The sequence below is a fragment of the Haemaphysalis longicornis genome, unplaced genomic scaffold (assembly GCF_048455015.1).
Source record: "Haemaphysalis longicornis isolate Haplotype H1 unplaced genomic scaffold, Haemaphysalis longicornis Haplotype H1 scaffold_2, whole genome shotgun sequence".
NCBI lineage: Eukaryota > Metazoa > Arthropoda > Arachnida > Ixodida > Ixodidae > Haemaphysalis > Haemaphysalis longicornis.
In genome coordinates, this window is record NW_027526295.1 from 182,298,442 (window position 1) to 182,310,553 (window position 12,112).

The 12,112-nt window shown below is 44.8% G+C and overlaps 1 protein-coding gene across 3 annotated transcripts in view; it reads left to right on the forward strand.

Annotated features, from left to right (window-relative positions):
• Positions 1 to 11,465, forward strand: part of Eaf (ELL-associated factor) — a 117,043-nt gene extending 105,578 nt beyond the window's left edge. For 2 of the 3 annotated variants that reach the window (XM_077698854.1, XM_077698852.1), the window contains exons 6-7: positions 4,313 to 4,384; positions 5,885 to 11,465. In XM_077698854.1, coding sequence (XP_077554980.1) covers positions 4,313 to 4,384; positions 5,885 to 5,931 — 119 coding nt within the window. In that variant the 3' untranslated portion in view covers positions 5,932 to 11,465. The remainder of the gene's footprint in view (positions 1 to 4,312; positions 4,385 to 5,884) is intronic. The other variant, XM_077698853.1, reaches the window with a different exon arrangement.
• Positions 11,466 to 12,112: the final 647 nt, after the last annotated feature.

A 12,112-nucleotide genomic window follows, 5' to 3' on the forward strand; every position in this document is an offset into this window, starting at 1 on the left:
CACTTGGCCGGCTGCATGTGCATTTGATCGAGCGGCCATGCTACGGCAGTCGTGCATTCTAATGACAATGACTAAATTTTTGTTGTCCACTCTTTGTGATCATCGTGAAGATCATTCCTCCACCATGTCTGTCATAATTTCATCGTTTCTGCCGCTACACCTCTACTGCCTAAGCACAGCAGGGCTGCTGACCATGTCTCTGAGAGCGTAAGGCACGGCAGTGTTGCCTATAACGCTGTATGCCGTTTCTATTGCTCTGGTCCTGAAGTATTGCCATTGCCAACAAAGGCCAGCTGAGAAGCATAGAAAGTTCGGACAAGGATCTGTGATGCGGGCTGTTGCACTGGCGGTGAATGCTAGTGGCAGATACAGAGTGGTCGACCGACTTCACGTAGCTATTGCATGTCACCCTGGTGAGTAGCACTCGCTCCTGGTCTGCGATCGGAACACTAGCCGTCTTGGTGCAAGCTGCACATGAAGTTCTGATGTGCTAATTGCTGATGCTTATATATTGCCTCACAAGGGTCTCTTCAGCTTTCTGGGGCTACACTTACACAGCCAAATAGTTTTGAATAACATCAACAATTTTTCAAATTCTAGGCTTCCCTTTGCATTCACTGGTGATACTGTGGCCCTGTGTGGGGCTCTGCAAGTAGTCTTTTTACAAAACACTTTTTCATGTTGCTGCCTTTCTTTAATGCCTCAAAATTATGGTTTACAGGTGATATCCTGCTCTAAAAAAATTATCCCTCCCCCCTTCCAATTATCGACAGCCCAATTACCGACAGGATGCAAGGGCTCCTTGCACAGACGCACTAGCGTCTGTCGCTAGCCCCAAAGAGCAGCTGTGCCAACTGCAGTCGTGAATATTAGAAAAGTAGAGAGGAGAAATATTAAAGGTATTAGAAAAGGAGAGCTTTACTCCAGACTGGGTATTGTGCAGTGCTTAGGGCCCACGAGCCACAATCGCATGTGCTTCAGTGCATACTAAAATAAAGGCAGTTCAGTTCTACTCCAGTTTCTCACTGGGTCAATAATCTTTTTTGTGGCCTCTGAACACTGTACTTCGTTGTACTGAAAATGCAACGCAACAGTCCAGAAGCGCACTGCTTTGGCAGAGACACGGTGAGCTGTGGTGGGAGTGTAATGTCTTGAACGAAACAAAGCAGATCTAGTGAAGGCCAGAAGGAGGTTGTACATTGTGACTCATGTGGAATTCGAGCCGAATTCACCGATATTGGCAACGTAGTTCTCATTGCTCTCTAGAGCGACCTTGGCTGGGTAGCTACTCATAAGCTGCTATTGGAAGAAGCTTTGAGTGCTCCATTTCTGCCATTGTAATGTACTTGCTCCAAACAGCAGAAAAACTTTCTCCAGAAGTACTTTGTATCAGCCGTTAAAATTCAGCCATAAGAGAACCGTGAAGTCAATATACAACTTCGCTTCATCCGAAAGATTGCATATTTAGAGGAACACTGATACCAATTGCAATGCGAGCTTTAACACAAGCTGTATTTAGGAGATAGGCAGGGAAAAGGGGTATGACTGACTCATAAACTACTTCACACACTCGACTTGTGACTCTGCAAGTGCCCAGTTGGTTGAAGCATGCAGCTGGAACTCGTGTTTCAAATTAAGAGTAGTGTCATTTCACGATGGTGTGCTATTCTTGAGTGGTTCTCGTTACAGCATGACAGCTTGTGAAATGGGCAGGATTATGAACAAGTATCTGCCACTGTTTTCTTGGGAGGGTACTGAGGGTTCTTTCTAGTCATACGGGGGTATACTGTTTTGTCATGGTTTAGTTGCATGTTAGACGTCTTTATGGTACAGTACGACGTAGATGAACACAAATATCTCGGCGTAACGGTAACCACTACCTTAAGTTGGAACTCTTACATCACCACCGTAAAATACCGAGCAAGCGCTCCCCCCCCCCCCCCCGAAATGCGGGCAGTTCAGGAAATTTTGGGGAAAGGGGCCTTGTTTGGAACTGCCCCGTAATTCAAAATGGCAGCATGTAAATCTTAACCAATCTTAACCCCACCCCCTCCTCCCTGAAAAAGAAAAAAAATAATGCAGTTCATTGGAGAGAAAACACACTTTCAGTAAAGCTGACGAAGACTGAAGCCCCTCTTCGCGCAACCAGTGTGAGCTATTCATTCGGTGTTCCTATCAACCGTGTTGTTGGTCCTGTTAGCCGGAGAATCAGTTCTTCCCATCATCTGCTCCATTTTTGAGATGTTGAACAAGGTGTACTCAGGACGTGTTCGGAGGGCGTTCATAGAGGAGCAAAATGGCTTCGGTGGCTCTCAGAAATCGTCCAGTGTCTTCTGGCTTTCATTACGAATGCATATCACGAACCACCATTGTCAAAGTCACAAGTACATTCGGCAGTGTCGGATGACAATAAGAAAATGGTGAGCGTGTGCGGAATTTACGGCTACCCTGTGTACTTGGATTGGATTCTGGTTTAGACAAGGGCGCGGTCAGAATCGTTCTTGTGCGGCTTTGGTTTCAGTGGTTTGGGCCATCAATGGGTGGTTGGGGGAGGGGAGCTTGTTTGGTAGTGTGCGAAAACTCGGAATACTCAGATTATGAGAGGGGGCGCTTGCATGGGTTAGGGCGCTTAATTGGTATTTTACGGTAACATATGCGCTGTCGCCTTCCGTAAACTTCGTTTATTGCGACACAAACTCAAGGACGCTCCCTCACAAGTTAAATACTTAGCTTGTACTTCAATCATTAGACCGAAACTTGAATACGCTTGCGTTATTTGGGATCCAAGCACGAAGAGTCGTCCGCTTTATTTATAGTATGTACGGGCGAACAGACTCCGCTTCTGCCCTGGTGGAAAGACATGGTATCCCAACATGAGAATCCCAACGTAAATCATTTCGGCTATAATTTCGTTATCAATTAGTTAACCGGAAGCTCTTACTTGATTCCAGCCTCTACATTAGTCTCCTGGCAACCCGGTGCGGTCGTCACATGTCCTGGCCCTAACTCCATCATCATCATTACTACCACCACTAACACCAGCGTATCTACGCCCACTGCAGGGCAAAGGCCTCTTCCATTAATTTCCAATTATCCCGGTCCTGTGCTAACTGCGACCAATTTATCCCCGCAAACTTCTTGATCTCATCTGCCCATCTAACTTTCTGCCGCCCCCTGCCATGCTTGCCTTCTCTGGGGATCCACTCTGTTACCCTTAATGACCAACGGTTATCCTGCCTTCGCATTACATTCCCTGCCCACGTCCATTTCTTCTTAATTTCTATGAATATGTCCTTAACACACATTTGTTCCCTGACCCACTCCGCTCTCTTCTTGTCCCTTAATGTTACAGCCGTCGGTGGTTCAGTGGTAGAATACTCGCGTGCGCTTACTCCATATTTCGCCAGAACTAATCTTTTCAAATTTTCGTTTTTTCCACGCACGATTTCTGAGTGGAACAAGTTACCCTTTGAAGCCCTTCTGTCAACAGATTCTATTGACGCAGATGTTTATTTAGTGATGTGATAATGACTTGCAGTTATCTTCTCCACTGTTACAATGTGTTGTAGCATTGTTTTCTTTCGATGACATGTTCCTCTGCCCCCTTTTTTCGTTAAAAAATGTAATTCATGTAATTGCCTTGTAATTCATTGTTGTATGTACGTGATCTTAGAATTGATTGTCTTTTTTTTCCTCTTTATTGCCTGTACCACTCCTGCTGGGGCTTCATGCCTGCAGTATTTTGTGAAAAAAAAAAAAAAAAAGTCAAGTCATACATAGCTTGATCGCCCAAAGCAAGAGTGAAGCCCTTGGCTCTGCCAAATGGGGCATAGGGCTGTTATGCAGTGAACATCTGCTAGGTTTCACTAAATTTATCAAGTTTCCAATTAACCCTTTTTTCGTTACGGTGTTGAGACTGCGTACTGACCACCCATTTTTGGCAGCTGTCCCAAACACGTCGCAGAAGCCTTGCCGTGTCTTTGTGGGACAGTAAGCGGGTAATTCAAAACCCACCGCTTTGAACGCCGATTCTTCAATGATGCCAGCAGCGTTTCCACTCGAGCAAGATCATGCTGAGGTATCAGCTGCTTTATTAAGAAAAGCAGAGTTGTCTGTTGCCTTCACGGTCCCTTTAAAGAAATGGCTGTGCAGCTTCAAAATTAGGCTGTGCTCTTGAGCTGTTGTGTTCTTTAAATTTTGCTTGCCAAAGTTCTGCGAGCAGTTGGAAGCGACGCATTTTGGTTCTTGTGACTGCCCAAATGCTGCACCTCGCAACTTTCTTATGCCTGTTCCTCTTTCTTTTTTGCTGCAGCAGCGGTTAATGGAACAAACGGCCAGCACTCCAGTAATGCTTCCTTAAGTATGCCCAGGTTTAGCCAACTGAGTGAGTACCTTTCTTATCTACAATGATGCACAGGAAAAAAAAAGTTTTTCTTTTGCACTAGTGTGACTGAAAGCACATGTCATGAAATGAAGAAAAATGCGCTGGTGTTGAGAGAAGTACTCCTGCAGCATCTTATTTATCAGCTAGTTAATGAAATAGTTTTTACGCAATGAACTGTATTGAAACTGCATGCTCCTGCGCTTCCTTATACCACGCAGTCACTGCAGTTTGACATGTCGTATCGAGTGCCCTTTGAACAGAACAAACGTTTACCCTCAAACTTCCAGTTGATGCAACTCGACACACTTTAGACCGTTGTTAAACTGCTAGTAAGCAGGCTGACGTAGCAGAGGGTCAACTGACGAATATAATGTGGCAAATAGTCAGTAGAAAGCAGTGGGGGATGACAGGGATGGTCAGTGAATGTCTGTAGGTTATTTGAGCATTTCTCTTTTCTCCTCCACATAAAGGAACAAACAGGTAAGGGTTTTGATCTAAAAGAAAATAGCAAGTCCTCTGGTATTTTTTCAGCCTTATTGACTGGAAGAAAAGTATACACCGTCCTTTCAGGGGGAGTTTGAATGTTCCTCATAATAGCCCCTAAAGGTCCATTTTTTTCCCTCTGGAGTCTGATTCCGGAAAAAAGGAAAGAAATCTTTTTTTTTTTTTTTTTTTTTCCAAGCACCTTTAGTTAAGCAGTTGTCGGATGGCAATGATTCGAAAGCCACGTTACCATAATTAGCATGAACCCTACTAGTTTGTTAGGGTATAGAAACGGCTTATTCCAGCTTAACCTTTCCAACGTGCTGTACTGGGATCGGGTAAGAGCGTAACGCACATAGCTGCACTGAGCAATGACAAGTTGGTGGCCAGGAGCTGCAAGCTTCGGGTATTGATGCGGACTTTCTAACCCAACCACTTTTTTATGATCATCTCAAAGGCACAGGTGGCAGCATTTGTGGTTGTGTTTGCAGGGGCTTGCAGGGAATCTCAAAAAGACCATGTTATTGTAGAAAACTGAAGGGTGCATGCCTAGCTCCGAGCAAAAATGTGTCCGTACATGCTATGGTGGCTTCACCATCATCATGACGCATTCTTCACCATGCTAGGAGTTGTAGGGAGTGAAATGGTGAGTCGGATCTCGGTCCCGCTTATCACAAGAGACGAACATTGTCACCTTATGAAGTGGGATCACAATCTTGCTCGTCATAAGCAGAGTAGGCAGTGCGATAGGATGTTATGCCATTGTCCCTGTGAAAGGATGGGGCCACGGTTCTGGCAGAATCTGAATTATGGTCACCCTCTTCAGCAGGGATGTTTGCATGTAGCCATTCACTCCTCACGTTGCTAAAAAGCAGGTAACTCTGTACTTGCCTTCTTGCTTGCTTGCGTGGGCAGGAGAAATGTGCCCATCATCAGATCAGCATCATCTGTCAGCATGTTCTCGCAATCTGGTTTCAGGAGCAAGCTAACGTGAAATTCTTTGGTGTTGCCTTGCAGGTGAAGATCTGCACTTAAGTGAATCTGGCAGCGACAGCGACGACTGAGCACTCACAGCCAACAGCAGGTCACGCACCTCCAAGCGACATTAGCATAACTGAATGTGTGGAGTCTCCTCCCCATCGGCCTCACTGGATGGAGGGGCGCGACTCTGAGACTACGAGAGACTTCAGCTCACACGCGCACACACACACGTACACATACACAACAGCCACGTCTCTTCTTTCCCTGCCTTCTGTCGCTCAAAGAGGTGGCACGGAGAAACGGGGGAGGAGAGAGAATGCGAGATAACGACGTATCTGTACATGTCCGTGTTTTTTTTTTTTTATGTTACCCCTTCGCAAGGCGCAAGGGGAGCTAGCAAGGCCAGCTCTGTTCACCCTGGAGTGAGCGGTGACTCCATCTTGCTCCATTTCTGTGTTTCTGCTGACAGTGTAGTGTTGTACGTCTCGTGTCGTTGCTCATGTTGTGTTCTCTTTTCATTGTTCATCGGGTATGCGTGCAGACTGTTTGAGATACTTTTTGATGTGTGCTTGTCGTGTTGTTGCTTCCCCCAATTTTTTTCCCCTTTTCCTCTGGTCTTTTTTTCTACAATGTTGTTTTAGAGCATTTACTTACTCCTTTGTAAATGATTACAACCACGCAAAAAAGGTGAAGTAAAAGTGGTTTTTTGCCGTTGCTATTTGTGATTTATACATGTGCCAACAGCGCAGAAGCTTGCCATTGTGCTTTGTTGGCACTCGGGCATAATGAGAGCTTCCTTATGAGTAAGTAGGGAAAGAGAGAGAGGAAGGCTGTGGGCAGCCCTTATATTCCTGGGTGGAACCTCATACTTAACCTTTAAATGGCATCGCTGTAGCTTCGATCACAATTTTGGTGCCCCTGGAGAAAAAGCGCCTGTCACCGCATGCATTATGGTCAACTTACAAAGGCCAAATTCATAACTAGCCGCTGTGCGTACTGCAGCATTGCCAGTCCGACCGCAAGCACTTTGTGCACCGTTTTTCAGGGGTTGTGTGCACTGGTGACGGTTTCGAGGGCCTTTTTTTTTTTTTCCTACAGTTCTCTAGGCTTAGCGAGCTGAGGGGTTGCCATTGTAAAGTCCGTGCTCAGGTTTGAATTAGCTGTGTGTGAAAGCGGTATATTTGGTATAGTGTGATGCTAGCATCCTACAGCAATAGCTTTGCATGTAATGTGCCAAGTATATTGTGGAACAAGAGTGATAGATGCTGTCTTTAAAGTTCTGTTAGATGGCTTAGAATTCAAAGCTCCCAACCAAGCACACAACGCATCGTGCAAGAGGGGATAAATCTGTTACAAGCCCAATTCTGGTATAGGGTCTGTGTGCCATTGGTGCTTTGATGGAGATCAGAAAGTTTTGTCTGAGGGCTTTTGATGCGAAACTTTAGTGGGACTCTTGTATTGGTATCACTAGCTGCCAAAAGCTGTCTGTCAGTCCAAACGACAGCCATCCAACAGCATGTGTCAAAGGAACAATGTCATATTAGTGCATCCTCACTTGCAGGTCATGACCACCGTTTCGGTACGGTAATGTGGCTTCAATGCTGTTAGCTACGGGAAAGCATCTTTTCTCTCTATTCTTAGTATGTAGGTCTAACTTCATTCCTTACTAAAAAAAAAAAAAGAGCAGCTTAAAAAGTAGCGTAATGGGGTTTTTTTGTTTGTGCCCCTGGATTGTGTATTTTTGCACAGAAACCAGACCTTGCTTGAAGTACAACTTCTGCGCCATGATGAAAACAAAATTGGGTCTGGGTCAGTGGAGTACAAGTCTACTTAATGTCTACAAAATATGGTACCATATTTGAGTGCATAAAACCTAGAACATAAATTTTCAATTAGCTAGTCAACAGTGCCAGTGCACAAATTTCATTTATTATCATGCTGGTCATATTTGTTATAGCGGGCTTGTCTAGGCACAGCTGTTTCTTTTTCTTTCTTTTTTTCTACGTTACCTCTGTCTTCCATAATTTCCTTGGCTTTTATGCAGGTTTTGTAAAGTATCAGTTTTTGTAAAGCAAACTACAGAGTACTGAATGTACTGAATTCACGCATCTTAGTAGGCAGGTTGTGTATACGTTTTGAGGAAATTTTTGTGTCAATGATTGTAAGTATGAAAGTAAACAGGAAGTAAATGCAAATTGCAATGTCAGCCTAGTGTAAACTGTTCGATACCATAACTTCATATCTCCATACATCATCTTTATAGTGTGACTTGCCCAAATAGAAATTTCAAAAACGTACCGTACATAGCATTCTTTCCGTTGCTTCTGTTTACCGGCTGAGCTGACAGGGGTTTGGGCTTGAATATAAGGTGGTTAAGTGCAAATTTTTTTAATTTTTTATCTAACATAGGGCAATAACCTTGTTACACCTTGGTGTCACCTGTGCATTGACCCGTAATTTTCTTTTTTAATCATTACACCAGTCTTGAGAGCTGCTTTCACACGACCGGAGGGAGCATTGAAGCCCTATGCACATTCCGAGAAGTACATTTTGCCGGGCTGCTCAGTGCACAGAACTCTGGAGAACCCTCACCAGTGCACAAGACCTCTGTAAGACCAAGTACAGCAAAGTGCCTTCACAGTTCAATTGTGATATGAAAGCAATGAGGCAAAGAACTGTTAATGAAAAGAAAGAAGTACGCCTTCAACATTGAAGACGTTCCAGTCATCTGTGTAAATGTAGCTGGTAGTAAATACGTGTAAATACACCAACATTGCAGAATCCTGCTCACGTATCCTAGCCGTCAGTGCGAGGTCCTAGAGCCTGTAGTGTTGGCATCTGTAGTCTTGCCAGCACAAAAGTCTTTAGCCATCTCGGAGCAACCTTCAAAAGGGAGGCTGATTCTAGTTACGTGTTTAATATACAGTATAAAGTCTTCCTTGCTGAGGACACCCAGAGTGCGGCACAGCCAGTTTGGATGGCAGGGTAGAGAATTTATTGGCCTGCAAGGGAAAGTATCTCGTCTATCTCGTGCTGTCAACATGCGTGCTTCATTTCTCGAGGGCAGCGTTACATTCTCCCCAAGCACAATAGCCACGATAAAGTGAATAGTCACAAGACTGTCAGTGGCTCATGCAGTTAGGACACCGTTGTAAAGAGTGCCTAGGTCTCTTGGACCTTTGTCTCTTGGACTAGGTCTCTTGGACCTTGGACTAATCTGTGATTTGTTCAAGCAGTTTTCCGTATCATCTTCAAACTTTGGGACAATGTCTCTGTTACAGCAGCCTGTTTGGCACAGTAGTAGCAGTGTGCATTTATGAGGGCCATTTGTGTGTTAAAAATTCGGTCTGTTGGCTAGCCCGTTGGGCAAAGCTGCAACTCCGTGGCTTGCCCTTTCGTCACGTGTCAAATGAATAGAGGTGATTCTTTTTCAATGAGCGTTCAAGGAAAATGCCTGGTTTTGATATCTCGAAGCACAACCTGTCTGTGTTCAAGGTACACATGTCAAGCTTGGTTAGCATCAGTGCGCACATTGTGTCCAAACTTAGAGTAACAACCTATTGGGCAAGAGGTTCTGGACGGAGCATTTCCAAAATTGAAAATCGTTTCCAAGTTTACTGTTGCTTTTCGGTAGCTGTTTCGTGTGGTGTGACATTGTTGGAGAATGCGAGTTGTGTGCTGCTGGCAGTTCAGTCTTCCCTTTTTTCCCCCCTCTTCACTCGTAGAACAGCGAGGTAGTGCGTCGATTTTGCCTGGTCATTGTTTTTCATATGCGTGGGAGGGTGCCAAGGTTTTTTGGAATGTCGAGGAAAAGAGGGATGTGAGTGATGTAAGCAAGCGACGTGAACGTTGTCTCGAGTTGTAAAACTGCCGCGAAGATTTGCTCAAGGCGCCATTCCCATTTTGCCAGCCGTGAGCGGAAGAACACTGCTAACTTGCCTTACAAGCCGAGATCTGGTCAGAGCAGCACACTTAGCGGTGGCAAGCATGTCGGCGACACTTTTTTTTTTTTCGTTTCTTCTAAACAGCATCTGTGCACACATACGCACACCTGGCACAAAGCGTGGTATTGTTTTTGCCTCACAGTATAGCTTGGCTGCCACACTTGCTGTGATCAGGATGAGGCCTGCAAGGTACATTGTCTTCCCTTTTTCCCATCGCAGACAGTGCATGAAAAAGTAGGGTAGGGGCACACACTGTTCATTTTTGGCTTTTTTTATAGCTGCACGCACACTCGGTAATAGAGCTGCGACTTTTTGCCGTCTTCATTTCGACGTGCCATGGTGTGCGTTTGCATTTTTGATTAGCAGGCTGATTCAGCCATGGAGAGAAAGATCATTGGGCAGGGAAGTGGAAAGAGGCCATAGCACGAGAACCGGTGGTTGTCACGGTGTCTTTGAAACCGGTAACAATACCCGCCACAACTATTACCTAAGCGAGGCGGGGGTGAGGAAGACCTCTTTGGAAAGCACGCACACGTTAATTTCGTTCTACGTTGAGCTAATGTTTGGTCTGTGTTCCGCCTCTATTGTTGAGCCGGCCAATTTGTTTCTTAACCCGTCTTGGAGTTGTTTCATGTGGAATGTTGCACATTATTACCTCATCTGCCGCCACACGTTAGCCGTTGTTGTTCCCGCCATGCGCAAGTGCATACGCTTTACTGTGCCCTGTACTGTTTTTTTTTTTTCCGTACATTCCTGCACGCCTGTGCCCCAAGATTCTGCTCCAGTAGAATTTTGTGTCCATGCATTACGAGCTGTGATGACGTAGCCTCGCTAGTGCAACGAGATTATACGAGGCTCGAGACAAAGCGCGAACGTTTGGGAGAGGAAATGTAAGACGCGGAATGACGGACTGATGGCAGGCGGAGTGCGTTTGTCTCGTGTTGCATCTGCGAAAACTGATCAGATGCGCCCGTTTGCAGGCGTAGGATGTTGGCTTTCCAGAACTAGTCATGTGGTTTAGGGTGGAGAGAGAGAGATCAGCAGAGTTGGCATTTGATACTTTTTTTTTTAAATTTTTTTTTGGCATGACCTTTTTTTTTATTCATCCCCACTCCCCACACAATGTTGTTTTGGTCCTTGACTTCTATTGTGGCAGTGTCTGCTTGGAGTGTTTTGGTTGTTGGCAAAAAAAATAGAAAAAAGAAACTGTGGACAAGTTGCTACGGTGCAGCTGCGACTGTTAGTGACCACTGTTGCAGCTGAAAATGTCGGTTTTTCTTCTTTTTTTCTATCTTGAGGTGAAAAAAAAAAGTTATGAGCATTGCATTCCTTTGTGCCACTGTTGATGCAAATGCACATATGTTACTTGTACTTGATAACGTTTGTCTGAGAAGCAGGGTGGTGATAACAATGATACTCTTACCTCTTACATAAAATTGCAATGTACTTGTTTGGTGAGCGCAATCCACAGCGTTGAAGGCGTTAGTTTTTTTTCCTTTCCTATTTCTTTCCATTAGTCAAAACACTTGCAAGTAAGCGAGTGTCCCGAACTTTGTATCTGACTCTGATAACCTATGCATTTGCCTTGGTTTCTCGAGTAGCTACAAAGTAGACGAGATGTTTTATTATATAATTATTATTATTATTATTAAATATACAAGTTGAAACTGCTACTGGTTGTTTTTTCTTATTACTCCCGCTGCCCTTTACAACATGGGCTGGTGCTGCCTGCACTGAAAGATGCCGAAGTCGACTGGTTGGCTGGACCAACTCTTTCATGGTGTGCACATTTGACAGCAGTAGCTCATTTGAAAATTCCGGCTTTGCTGTAAGAAAGGCAGCATCTTCGAAGATGTGCTGTCATTTGGTTGCAATTCTGTAAACTGGCCTTTACTGTGCGAGGTTTCAGGAGCGTTTCATCACACAATGGGATTTATGCCGAGCTCCAAGCAGAAATTTGTCTATATATTTGTGCGTACATGAAGCGACAACCTCTGGTCATAGATGGCATTTATGTTGACAGCTTTGGTGACAAAGGTCGTATTTTGTGCACATCACAACACATCCTCGTCATTGTTGTCACAACCCACTCATCACTAGCCCATTTTTTGGCATCCTGAGGAATGAAATCATGGCAGTCACTCCAGGAGGCAGAGCCTGTACCTGGTGCTTAGCTCTGACAGGCTCGCATTCAGACGCGCGCACACACATTTGCTTCATTTGTCTCCACTCAGTGGAGATGATTGGAATGATCTTTCTGATACCAGCCGCATACCAAGCATGGATTGGGGACCTCAAGATTACATTTCATCATCTGATG